General features: G+C 35.6%; 1 protein-coding gene across 1 annotated transcript in view; it reads left to right on the forward strand.

Moving 5' to 3' along the window:
* Positions 1-14,637, forward strand: part of PLXDC2 (plexin domain containing 2) — a 253,250-nt gene that overhangs the window by 178,449 nt on the left and 60,164 nt on the right. Inside the window, 3 exon segments of the mRNA XM_032701298.1 lie at positions 5,246-5,322; positions 5,325-5,370; positions 7,812-7,933. Coding sequence (XP_032557189.1) covers positions 5,246-5,322; positions 5,325-5,370; positions 7,812-7,933 — 245 coding nt within the window.

Below are 14,637 nucleotides of genomic sequence, written 5' to 3' on the forward strand. Positions count from 1 at the left end.
AGCAACAAGGCTGGTGAAGGGACTCAAGCACAAGTCCTGTGAGGAGAGGCTGAGGGAGCTGGGGTTCTTTAGCCTGGAAAAGAGGATGCTCAGGGGAAACCTCATCACTCTCTACAACTCCCTGAAAGGAGCTTGTAGCCAGATACGGGTTGGCCTCTTCTCCCAGGCAACTATCAGTAAGACAAGAGGGCACGGTCTTAAACTGTGCCAGGGGAGGTTTAGGTTGGATATTAGGAAGAAATTCTTTACAGAGAGGGTAATCAGGCATTGGAATGGGCTACCCAGGGAAGTAGTGGATTCTCCATCCCTGGACATCTTTAAGATGAGAAGGATGTGGCACTTAGTGCCATGGTCTAGTAACCATGGCAGTGTTGGATCAAGGGGTTGGACTTGATGATCTGGGAGTCTTTTCTGCCTGGCTGCTTCTATGATTCTATGATTAGGTTGTCTTAGGATGTATGTGGGTTGTGGCAAGGTTTAAGTAGTGTGGTGGTTGCCTTTATAGAATGACATGAGGGACTGCCCTGTGTCAAACAGAGACAGATCCAGCCAGCTCCAGTGAACCCACTACAGGAAACAGCTGAGCCCATGAACCACCTTAGTGGCACCTCCAGGGGAACATATTTAAGAAAGGTTAAAAAATGTTGCACATCAGTGTCAGGATTGAAGGAAAAAGCATGAGAAATAAAACTGTGAACACCAAGGGAAGAGAGAGAAGAAGAAGGAGGAGATCTATCCAGGCACTGAAGCATCTGTGGAGGAGACAAGGCTGGAGCAGTTATTTCTCTGCAGGACCGTGAAGAGCCACACTGAAGCAGATATCTGTGCTGCAGTTCCACCTTTTCCACATTGGAAAGGTGGAACTGTCCTAAAGGAACCATGGAGGACCCACAGTGGAGCAGTCTTATCCTAAAGGATTGCAGCCCATGGGAAAGTTCTACAGTGAAATAGGAAAAAAAAAGCAAGGAGAAAGGAGTGACACAGATTGTTATGAACTGACCACAATTCCCATTCCCCATCCCACTGCACTGCTTGATGGGGAGGAGAAGGTAGAGAGGTCAGGAATAAAGGAGTGGCACTAAGTCTGGGAAAAAGGGAGGGGTGGAGGGAAGGTGTTTTAATCTGTCTTTCTCACTTTGTGAGCCTGTTTTATCTAGCAGCAAAATAAATTAATTTCCCCAAATCACTTCTATCTTGCCACGACAGTAATTGCCAAGTGTTCTCCCAGTCTATATCTGAACAGACAGATTTTTTTTCATCTTATTTTGTCCTCCTATGCTTTTGATAAGGGTTGTGAGAGAGCAACCGGGTGGGCATGTGTCAGATTGCAAAGTTAATTCCAACACACAGATAGACCTGAACCTGGCATTATAGCTTTGAAGTAGTACAGGGCACCTAAAATATATACTCTCAAAACGGAACCTACTCATCACAAGTACAATTCATTTATACCTTATCAATATGCTTTTAAGATATGACCAGTTGTTTCATATATTTAAAAATAAATTACATGTGGAATTACAACCTAAAGTGGATTTTGTTCTAATTCAGCTAAATACTGAATGCAAAAAGCGGTTTATCATATTGTCACCTAGATATCAGGCTCAGATTATGTAGTTTTTCATATAAGGTCTTAGAAGTTTTGCACTAAAAGTTAGTTATCAACTAACTTAGAAGATGGTTTCAACCTAGATATTTCATTTTCTTTTATTATCTGTATATCCATATCCTATCATCTTTATAGACACACAATAGCAGCTTCAAAGGACCATGGCCTATTCAGCTTTGAACCTATATTCTGTTATTCTGTACACTTGGCAAATATTGTCAAAACTTTCTAAGTCGTATTGAGTTTGTGCACAGCTAGGAGTATAAAAAAGAACCACAGGAATCTTATGTGCAGAATGTTATATTTTTGTGCGTGAAATGTTCTTTGTAAATCTAATATGCTAATGTGCAACAGATAAGGAGCATATTTTGGAAGGGATAAATTCAGATGTAAAATGCATTTTTAAATAAATTCAGTGTCCTGCATCAGGTGGAAATGTGCTTTCATAGTTAAGTGGTTACATATATATTTTTCCCCCTATTGTGTGAGTGTAAATTTGTACAGTACAAGAACTAGAAGTGTACCCTTCTTGATTTACAAGTGGTTTTAGTATTATTTCAGCCTTATTTTTAGTCAATTTATGTGTACATACTAAACGTACAAAATGCTGAGCACTCTCCTATTTGTCTTCATTCCATTATTTAGGAACATATTATGCTTCTAGGTATAATGTTGTGGAGAGTTTTGGAAAAGAGCTCTACCGACACCTCCCACAAAAGACTGATTAAGTGGTTCAGGAAATTGCAGGTCTGAAAAATTCTTCCTTGACTAAGGTAAATCAACCATAAGCATTTACCACTGTCAGCAAATTAGGTCACAGATAATATAAGCCAATTTTCTGTAGAATTCCATTCAGAAATAAGTTAATTTTACATTTGCTGCTTTCTTTAAGTTGTAGTGACAATGATAAAATGTCCATGATCAACAGTGGCTTCAGCTTTTGAATCTCTGGGATGATTTGAAATTACTTTGTGTTTCTTTTCAAGTTGTTCCATGCATGCCTGGAGCTTCTCATTAGAGTGATCTTCATGCAAGGCCTGCCCGCTTCCCAGCTATCATCCACCTCCTGCTTTCCATTTTTGTCTATAGTAAAGCTGCATCCGGCAAACCCTTGGAATACACGCTGTGGTTACTAATTACTTGGGCTGATTTACTTAGTTATGTGTTCCAGCACAATTAAGTCCTTCTTTCCCTATTGTATCTGCCTCATTATTAGTTATAATGGTGACATTTATACTGTAAAATGGGATGGAAGCATGAAAGGGAAACTGTGTGTAAGGACAGGACCGTTGTGCAAGGATGAATAAGTACTGAACTGTTAAGGCTAATGTAATATAAGAATAGGGCTTCAAAGGTTTTGTTTGTATTGTCTTAAAAACATTTTTGAGGAGGGTTTCAAGGTTATAGACCCACCCACAGCTGTGTTAAATATGTGTGCAGATGAGCACAGGGATAATAAGCAGCACATAATATGAGGTATATTTCTATGAAATTGCATGTATTTAGAATGTCTAAATAAGAATAAAGGATTATTTCTCAAGGGAATGACATTTAAGAAGCAGACACTAATAAAACAAAATAATGAAAATTCATTTCAGGGACTATACTTTGGCAAGACAGTTGGCTATCCTAAATAACCACTTATAGAGTAAAATTCCAGCCACACTTCTATTTTCTGAAATTCAAGTTTATAAATTACTTGTAAATATGTGTGGGTAGATATTTTTTTAACTTATGTTTCTCTCTCCATATCAATTACCAAAAGAAAAGTGATACTTAGATATTCAATTGAAGGAATCTGCCCTCCACTCTCTCCCCTCCCACCCCCTCTCCACAGCCCCCAAAAAAAGAAGTTTTAGTTTAGTCCTAAGACTTAATTTAGTAGTTAGGGAGTGTCCAGATATTAAAATACTGTATCTTTCTGATACACAGATGTGTTTTAACGGAAGAAAAAGCAGCTTGATTCCTAGCTTACCCCTTTGTCAGATGCCAAATCTTGCAACCGAATTTTTGGTTGTATTTTCTCCACACTGGCTTTTTCTTAGCTCTCCTATCACCTCCACATTAGTTGACTTCACAGAACTTGATTTTAAATACTAGCAACCATGCAGAAGAATTATTCCAGAGAACCACCTTTCTTGTTTGTTTCTTTGTAGCATCTTATGACTTCTAGAACTAGTTCCGTGAACAGTTATCAAGAATTTAACTACATAAAGCACTCCATAAAATTACTGTTTGTCATGCACTCAGAGATTTCCTGTATGATATCACATAAGTCTGTCATCTCACAGTGGTTAAGATGGAGATACCATTATTAAGAAAGTGATGTTGCACATTAAGAGTTTTTAGATAGCATCTCTTAACAGGAGATTTGCTCAGGTTTGTATTTAGTTCTGGAATTTCAGAATTTGTATTTTAGGGATAGATTTGCATACTCTTACATAGTATGTTGCATTACAATAATACCTAATGTGAGAAGAAAGGACCTACTGGGTTTGACAGTGGAAGGAGTTGTGGAAGAAGAAAGACTCTCAATACGATTGAAGTGGTAAAAAACCCCACAAACCAGTGCAAATACTGTTGCAGTGAATAGTATCATTTGCCAGTAAAAAATTAAATATCTTGAGATGTCTTTCAAATAACATTTTTCATATTAGAAAATATTCTAATATTCTTCTTGTTGTTGAGCTGTTGCTGTTGGAATATACTTCGTTAACTCAAAGAAGGAGAAAAAGCAAACATTTCACGTAAGGCACCATCTGTAAACACTTTAGGAGGAGAGGTAATATCAAACCTTAGTTTTGAAACTTGCCTGTAGTCAAATCACGTTAAAGGCAAAGGCTAAAACAACATAAACACATTTGTACACCATCTACTGTTTAAAATTGAAGAGGTTTCCTGCCATTAAAAGACACAAATTTTTGCTTTGAAAAAAACTGCAGGATACTGTAGTCCCGTAGATGACTGTTCTTCTCTTCAAATGAAGGTCTCCAATTCCAAACCACCAGAGGTTTTGATGGAAGAAGCTCACTATTAATCTGCAGACTATGGTGATTCAGGAGTGAATAGGATAAACTAGTGAGACCTGACGCTGCAGAGAATGTAGTAGAAATGTTACTTGGTTATAATCCTGAAATAGTCCTGTCTGTTCTACTCTTCACCTAAATCTTAGATGAAATAGTCTCTCACTCAGTGTCTCTAGAAATATGAACAAGGGTTAGAATAACTTTTGAAGAGGTCACAAATTGCAGAAGCAAAACAAACAAGATTTTTGGAAAGGATAGAAGAAACCACTATGGAATATGCCTGCTGGTAAATGGCTCATTTTTCGCAATACCACATAGTTGCATATTTTCCTTAACTGGAGTTATTCTTCCTTGAGTTTTCTTTGGTTTTACTTTCTATATGAGAACTTCCTCTTGAACTACTTGTTCCACGTTCATTTTGAATCTTGTTCTTCTTGCAGCCATGACAGATGTTTTCCTGACATTTTAGCTCTTATTTAATTCACTATAAAATTTTGGGATAATTTCTCTCAGATGACCCTCTAATGCTCTGGCAATGCCTAACTCAACCTGCCATTCTATATATCTTTCCAGAATTTACTGAAATGGTCTCAATTTTTTTTTATTGTAGGTTTCATATATACTGGAGAAGTTGTACATCGAATGCTAACAGCTACCCCAAATATTGCACCCCTTAATGGCAAATTTTGGACCCCAGTGTATCAAGAAATTCAACAGTCAGATACTTTGATAATGGTATGTAGCAGTCCTTCATAAATGAATGTGTCTGTATCCTTGGTTCTTCTTATTTTCTTAACTATTTTTGAGAGAAACATTGAGATTTTTAAAATTTTTTTTGTTCTTTTTTTAACTCCCAAGCTGTATAAGGATGTAGCTAGACATACATAACAGTTCTTAATTAGAAAGCAGTTAAAGAGTCATGAATGCTTTTTCCTTATCAAACAGATATCTTCTGGAGGTTTGAAGTGCATCAACCTCAAACTAGCAATGCATTTTATCCAGCTTTAAAAGGAAAATCTGTCTTGTATAAAGTGTAAGTTCCTGCTATTTCAAATATATATATATAGAGAGAGAGAGGTAGTAAATACCATTTACCCACTACCTAAAATGAAAATAGCATTTGTGGAATGCAATAGCAAGAATACATGGAAGCAGGGCAGGCATACGGTAATAAACCCTGTCAATGACTAAGTGCATGGACTCCCAGAATTGGAATCCAGGACGTTCATCTACACCATGAATTCTCAACAGTTCCTTGTAAAAAGATTGAAAGAGTAAAAGGCTAAATGCAGTGTTATACTTGAAACTCTGTGAGATATTTCAAAGGCCTTGAATGTGTGGGTATTTTTTCACTTGAATTCAGTATAATCGATATTTCAGAAACGTAATCCATGGTGGTTAAAAGGCATCTGGTGCCTTACTCAGGCCTTTAGTGATCAACTCCAGTGGCAGTGACTGTCTATCTGAATTTAAAAACTTAGACAGTTTAGTATCATGACTTAATATCATCGATCCATGATTTTTAAATCTTCCTGGACGCACATGGATTAATCTGTATCTTTATTTATAGTGAATTTAAGCATAAATTTACAGCATGTTCAAAACATATGTATTTCCAACCAGGCGTGTTACTTTTTGTTTTTTTTTTAGAACAGTGATCAATCTGTATTGTATAACTTTTGTACCTGTAGTAGCAAGCACAAAGCATGGGGTCCATCAAGGTCTTGCTGACAGAGCTCACCTGCAAGGAGTTTTAGGCACACACAAATCTTCCCAAAAGCCCTGGGAATGAGATGACAGTTTTGGTGGCAGATGATTTCATTTTTGGGTAGGAGTCTGAGATGCATATAGATGTCATATATATAAGATACTATAAGATCTATATAAGATAAATTCTGGCTGATTTTTTCCAATAATTTTATAATTATTAATTATATATTAAAATTTTAATCTTACAACATTATTATATAAACCTATAATTTAAAAATCAATTTACCTTTAAATAAATCTAATACAATCAGTTAAATATTCGGAAAGCAAAAATGCACTGTGTACCAATGAATGAGTATGTACTACACCTATGAAAGACATAAAGGACAATAATGTGCTGGACTTAGCGCAGTGTGCACCCAAACTTTCCATGCTCATAGTTTCATGACTCCACCTGCCAAGATGTGTTCATGAGAGTTACATCACAGAAGATTTTGTGACAAAAGATGTTTTCAAGGATATATCAAAAATATTTTGAGTGGGTACGTACTGAGCCATCATGAACGCTCCAAGAAGAAAGGAAATAAAGTGTGAATCAAAGCACATGACTCCATTAATGCCGAAGAGAGAAGCTGTTGAGGATCCGTATAAAGACAAAAATGTCGGTTTTCGTAAACACAGTTTTGGTGATAAGTGTCTTTCAGTCAAGCTACTTGAAAATAACCTTCAACATTTATAAAACATGCTGACAGGGTATGCAAGTTGCTTGGGGTACATTTTTGCTGTGGTAAGTGGATATTCAGCTAGTGAACTCCCATGAATATTAAAAAGCCTCTTGCAACTAAATCTCTGCATACCAGACTCAATATTTACCCTATGCATGAATTCTTAGTGAGTTTGATTTAAACTACATTTATTTAATGCAAATACCTAACATTTGTCAACTTGCAGAACCTCAGCAAGGACTTGCACCATGCAGAAAAAAGTTAATGCTCTTTAATTAATGCATAGTTAATGGAAGAATTCAAATTCCTCAAATAAGAACTTTTACTAAGCAGGTGATGCTATTAGCACTTCACATTTCAAAGTCATCTGGGTTTATATATATGGTGCAAAAAGACCCTGCAGAGAAGTGGTAATGTCAGCACACCTGAACTCCGAGTGCTGGATCCTACCTTTAGTGATTGTTGATTCCAGACATGTTACTTGACCACTGCTGCTTTAGCGGTAGTTGAGGTGCTTATGTGTGGCACTGTGGTGTCTACATGTAAGAGGATTTCAGTTGCAACTTGAGTTTTTAATATCTTTGGCATTTCAAGGTGTGGAGCTGAAAGTTGATAAAAAGAGGCTAGTCAGTGTTCTTGTTTCAAGTAACTGAAGTTGAGTACTTTTCCTACAGTCAGTTAATGTATTTCTTACATTTTTTTCTTCCCTTTGCCTCTCTACCCCCGCTCTGGGGTTCACAGGCACAGCACTAGTTGTCAGTGGGACCCATGTACATCTGCAGGATAATTACAACCTGGGCAGTTTCACTTTTCAGGCTACCCTTCTCACTGATGGGCGTATCATTTTCGGTACAAAGAAGTAAGTCAAGTCTAAAACTATCATTTAAGTGGACAAATTATACCTGCCAGGATTTTCCGGGGGGGGGAAAGGGGGAAGATATTTTTTTTCTGTGGGGAAAGGTATTGAAAGATCAGCTATAAGATCATTTCATTATATTGTTCATAAGATCACTATTTTGCTGAAATAATGTTTTTATTGTAAAAATGTTGTTCGTATGATGGACTTAAAAACCATCAACATGATTCACATGTGTTACTCCTGGATTTCAACTGGACTTTTTTGGATGGTTGTATGTGTTGAGTGTTTAGTATATTCTTGGGTTTTTAAGTAAATTCCTCTTGGGTTTTAAAGGTTGGGTCTAATTTGCTCAATTAATTCACCGAATTTTGACCTATTTGAAATACTCTAGAATCAATGGTTAGTATTAAAAGGTCACCTTTTTCCTGCAGCTGTCATTTCTAGCAACTCATATTTCAAAGTTCATACATTTCAAATGAGAAATAACTGGTTTGTATCAATAGATCTTTTAGGTTTTCCATCTGTTTGGTGATAAAACTGCTTAGATTGAGGCCATTTGGTTTGGCTTTATAGCACTATTATGTTGTATTGGATGGCCTTTTCTGCATTCTCCAGGTGTTTCAGAATTCCAGTTGTTGCTTTAGGTGATTTTCTTTTCTTTCTAGAGTTCTGGAGGCTGTAGCCTAGTTGAATTTTGGTACTTTTGCCAGGAAATGTTGGAGCAGATGATCCTTGAAGTCCCCTTTCAGCCTGGTATTCTATGATTCAATGCTTCTGTGATTCATGCAAATGGGAATCAGAAAGTAGACAAGCTCAAATCTCTAGGGTCAAAGAAGAATTTCTTTCTTTCTTTCTTTCTTTCTTTCTTTCTTTCTTTCTTCTTCTTTCTTTCTTTCTTCTTTTCTCTTTCTTTCTTTCTTTCTTTCTTTCTTTCTTTCTTTCTTTCTTTCTTTCTTTCTTTCTTTCTTTCTCATTAGTTTGGTTTGGTTTGCTTTTTGGTTTGATTTTGTTAGTTTAATCTCATTTTGGCATGCAAACTATGACTTTCTCTTCAAGATGTAAGTCTCTGTTATACTCCTTGTGGTAAAAGAAATGTAATCAGTGATACAACTGATTGTCCAGCCTTGGAGAAATCTGTTTTCTTTTCTCTCTCTGATGTATTGTAGCCATGCACCTTTAATGTAGCAGAAATAATAACACTCCTATCCTCTTCACTAGAAAGCTAGAGAGGATCTGGGTTAGTCTACCAGCAGCAGTCGTATCTTCACCTCGCAGTCGTATCTTTGCACCTTGCAAACAGAATGCAGTCATATCTTTGCAGCGTGCTGCAGAATGCTCAATCTGTTTTGTAGAAGCTAGAAACTTCTGGAATGCCCACATACCTGGCTATCCTTTTCTTATAAAAGACATGCTGATGCAAGGTCTGCTTAGATTCTTTTCCTGAATGTTAGGAAATGCAGTTTCTTTGCATTTTGAATCCAACTTCATGTAAGCTTTACTCTACATAGTACTATAGAGCTTATGCTTGATCAAAGAATTGTGCACTAAAGCTTCATTTATCTCCTGTTATTGAAATCTTTTCAAAGAAAGGCAAAAACTTCTAAAGACTGCTGAAAATTTCCTGCCTTCAAGACCCAGCGAGTTGGGGAGGGATAGTACTTCCATTAGTAATTTTAAGATAATTTTGTCAAGAACTATATATGCATTCAGACATTAAAATGGTGACATTTTCAGGAGTCTACTATTCTTGATTATTAGATACTCTGCCCTCTCTGTTACTGTCCAGCCCTGCTCTAAACTGAAAGTACCTTGCATTCATTTTGCATAAGGTAATTGATGATGCAGAGTGTCAGGCAGTGGAAACTTTATTCATTAGGAAGAAGGAAGAAATGGGACACCTTTATAACAAGTGGTTCCCTAGAATTGCATGCAAGTGTGTCATTTAATCTATGGATAAACAATTTCTGTGCTACAATGGCACAGGCTGCTTGCTTTCATTGTGATACTGGAAGTTTCCTCCAAAACCACAGTGCTTTTGTGGGGAGGAGCTATGAATGTCCTTTTTGTTAATTTTGAGACAGAAAACTGGAATTTACAAATCAAATAATGTACTTTTTTCCTACTGCTGAATTTTTTAACTCATCCCATTGTCATGAGTTATTCTTGTCCTGAATGGAATTATTAAACATCACTTTAGAGCTATTGCATATAGCTAAGGAAAGAGACTTTTTAAAATGATAATAGTAACATACTAATGATCTGTAAATCTTTTGACAAAAGATTTTTGTAAAATTTTAGAAAGTTAAAATTAGTGTATACCGTTAGAAATTGCTTGGGGAATAGATTAGGAGGCTGAGACTTCTAGAAGACTGCTTTCTTTATTTACAGCTTTTACTCCGTTACAATGACCTCAGCTTTTCTCCTAAATGAGGAAAATTAAATAAAATTGCCAATCACTGATCAGACAGAAGTTGTCTGAAAAGAACAAACAAGACACTTACAAATTTAAACTTGATTTTAGTCTTGATACATCTGGCTAGGAACTTATTTACTTTCCAGTGCCGAATCCATTGCTTTCTGAGGAAGTCCATCCTTCTGGAACCATTTCTCTTGCTGGTGAGTCATGTTGTCAGGTGCCCCATTAAGTCCAGTAGGATTACTTGTGTAAGTGCTCACTAGCATGACTAAAAGTTGCACAAGAAGATTTCTACTGTCTTTTTGGTGCCATTTTATTTTAGCATCACAGTCCATCAGAAATGACAGTGATGTATGGCAAATCTGCGAGGTCTTCAAGGCATTGTCATTGAAATCTCCAAGCTGAAGCACCATGTAAGAAATGTAGCAGACAGGTTGCCAGTAACTTTATAAAGCATCCCATAGAGGCTCTACACTAGTGACACATTTATCTTGAAGAATCTACCTTTAAAATAATTGTTTATACATTTAAGCGAGGTACGAGTAGGGACTTTTATATCTAAAGCACTTTGGGTAAATTTTACCTTCTATTTTTTATTTATTCAAAGCATTTGAGATTCCCTTTTTCACATCCTTGCTGCTCCCAAATAAGGTTTGCTACCTCATAAACCTGTTGACCACCAAGATAGGATCTCAGCTGGGGTTTGCTGAGTATGAAAGCCATTCTGCCCAATTTTTTGCATTCTGTTGTTTTCCCAGTAGGAAGCAATGTGAAGTTCACAATTGTTATCCAAAATCTAGAACAGATTTTGAAAAAATAAACATTTAGAAAAGGAGCTGAATCACCAGGATAGAGAAATATGGAGACATCAGAATATCTTTCGGAAGTGTTAAATGTTAGGAGAAGGAGCTGTATAGTCAAGTTTTCAAAATGTGAAGACAATTTGAAATATAACAAGGTCCTATAGCAAGCAAAATATTTATTTATTTAGCAATTTACTTTGTTTACAGTGCACATACCTTCAATTTTAAATATCATTTTGTGTATGCTGACTGTTAGAATTCTGGTAAAGGGCCAATATGTCAGGAAACAGCTAGCAAGAAAATTTTATTGATGCACCTCTATTACATATGAAATACATTACAGAGCAAACTAGCCAACAGAACAAAGTAATAAAGAAAAATTTCTGTGAAGGCATATTTGTTAGGACTTAATAGTGAATACTCATTTCTTATGTTCTAAATTTCACTGAAGTTCAATTCTCAAGAGTTTTGCTTCTAATTGAACAGAATAACTGTTCTGTATAGTCTTTTCCCATTGATGCTTAGAGCTAATGTTCCTCAGTGTATCATTTTGTTTCTTTTTCTATCCATGATTAATACGGGAAAAAATAGGCAAAGGTACCATGGACCTTGTTAATTGTATTTTTCTTAATTTCAGTAGCCTGAAGGCTTTCTTTGTTCATTTAAATAGTAATGACTCTCTATTTATGTGGTCATCTGGAAACCATTATTAAAGTTGAAATGTTTGTTCAAATTCCCAATATATGAAGTTTGAAGAAAATTTTAAAAGAAATTTGTAGTATAATTTCTTTCTCTTGTGAAAGGGAGACAGAATTGAATGAAACTGGTAAAGTGTTAGGACTTAAATAAAATTTATGCCCCTGCTATGTGTGGTGAAAATACACTGTTTTCAGAAACAAGACTACAAACTTTGTTATTGTTGCCTGAAAACTAACAGAAATTTAAAAAAAAAACAAAAACTAAAAACAAAACCAAAACAAACCAAACAAAAAAAAAAAAAAAAAAAAAAAAAAAACCCAAATCTTCTTGGTGGATGTTCTGCCTATGTTACACATGCTTGGCATTTCTTTGCCTCTTTTATTGTTATCAAAAATATTGACATGCAAACAGGATCTTTGATTTTTGAGGTAGTCATTTTATGCAATTTAAAACTCATGAGTAGATTTCATGTAGTTTAGCCTGTAATTAACAGCTATTTAGGAAACTGTCAGTGAAAACACTATATAGGCATAATTATTTTGTTCCTCATTATTATTTTGCAACATACTCTGTCTTTTGTCTTTTACTCAGTTTGAAGTGAGGCAGTAATTGCACCCTGCTTACCATCTCCTTCAGAATAAGGTTAGAGGCCATGATTTTCTTCCTTTTTGAAGGATAAGATTCTGGCATGACCTCAAAGTTGAAAAGAATTACTGGTCCCCGTGATAGATAGAGTTAAGAAGGAATTCTAAATACCTTTCTCTCCATTGTCAAAGTATATAATTCAAAATGTGGACATTAATGGCCTCAGTGCTAGTGTGCATTTATTCACAAACTGGTGACTTGTACAACACAAAAATTCATATTTTCTGTGGTAGAGCTAACATACACTTTGGAATTATTCTAGCTAAAAAGTATTCTCTGAAGGTAATGCCATAAAATCACTGCCACCCATTAGCAATCACTTGCACATTCTTAACTTACTGTCCAGCTATTTCACATGTTGACCTGTTAAGACATATCTTGCCATTCAGGTGAAGAATTCAGAACAGCAGCTATCTGCTTGCTGCCAATGTTTTGCTCTAATTTTCAGCAAATTATTTTAATATTTGCTACAAGTCTTCTGTCAAAAGAGCATGTTTCCTAATAGGCCGGCGTGTGGCAAAAGCCCATTTTATCTTGACATCTCAGGTAAAAGATTTCACCTGTAATATGGCACTCAGTAAACTCGTTACAAATTTCTTTTTCCCACCTGAAAAAAATAGATATATGTTTTTGTAAATACAGGTTTAAAGACACTGTAATTTTTCAGGAGAATAAGAGTGTTCCTGAGTCATGGTTTCCCTTCTAGTTTGACTGCATTTCTGTCTGTATGACTGTTTGACACAGCCTACCCTTCAGTTTGAAGAGCTGGCTACACAAATTTGATGTTTTTTTAAGCTTACACAAGCACTTGCTTCTAAACCCTATTTCTAAAACATATATCTAAACTTCTTTTATTAGACTGGACCCTACTATAACTTCCTTATTTGTTTTAGAAAATTATTCCACAAGTTCCTTACTCTCACTAGAATGCCCAGCAGAAGAGTGTGGACATCTTCAGGGGTTTTGGCAAAATCTACTGAGTTATTTCTGCGAGGGATTTTTCTAATTTCTCCTGAACCAAGTTGTAATGAAACTAAATTTATTTTAAAAAATCCAAACCAAAACAAACTCACTTGTGGCATTAATACTGCAAAAACCTATTACTCCTTCCTAGGAGGGATGAAAAAAAAAAAAAAAAGGAGAAAAATTAGTTTGCTGTTTTCATAATTTTTGAGGGAAGTTGTTCAATAATTCACAAATTCATAACAAACATGTGAAAAGGCACTAGACTTAAAATAAAGGAGTCTTATTCAAGGAGATCTGAGTGAAATTCCTCTGATTTACACTTACCCACGCAAATTAGTATGATTCTTTACATGCATCAGACATAATTTGTGCCTTGAGCTGCCAATTTTGCCAGTATATTTTGTCACACCTACTCATAATGCTGATTCCAACTACATTCTCTGTCCTTTCTTCATATGTTGTTCCCTCCCTAACTTGGAAAAGAAATAGTCATTGCATCTTTCTAAACAGTACTTTTTCTAACTTAATTTTCAAGAGCATCCTTAAAATTCTTTAAGTCAGTTTCTTTGACAGCTAATGTAAGCTTTTCTTAGTATTCTGTGACTATGAATAATTTCCTTATTTTGTTTATATTTACATGCTGGAGAAAATATATAGAATTATTTCTGATCTTAGTGAGTCTTTTATTTTGAAGAATTTGAAAATATGATTTTCAGCCTTCTTCTGTCATATTCTTCAATAACTGCATCAGAGCTAAGCTGATATAAGCCAAATTTAAATTGATGTATTACTAGTATTTCCAAGTATTTTCTGTTTTTCATGTTGATTTAAGAACGTCTCATGACTTTTTTATACCACAGCAGATTATGTGTGCGAGAACTCCTAAAAAAACAGTCCCTAAATTAAGTAAAAGAAATGAAAATTTATTACAATGTTAAATTCAACAGAACCTACTTTTTGTGTTAGTATTCTTAAATTCAGCTTTTACTAAACAGTTATCGGTGTAATCAGGAAACAGCATAGCTAACTGGTATTTTTGGAACAAGGAGAACAACTGCTGATGTTTAATTCAAGTACCAGAAGTCATGACATTAATTGACATGTAGACAGAACTGAATTCTCATTCACTGGAAAAAAGTAACCAGACTTTTAGTTTGGCGCTTTTCTGCTATGCGAAAA

Source organism: Chiroxiphia lanceolata, chromosome 1, assembly GCF_009829145.1.
Source record: "Chiroxiphia lanceolata isolate bChiLan1 chromosome 1, bChiLan1.pri, whole genome shotgun sequence".
NCBI classification, from domain to species: domain Eukaryota; kingdom Metazoa; phylum Chordata; class Aves; order Passeriformes; family Pipridae; genus Chiroxiphia; species Chiroxiphia lanceolata.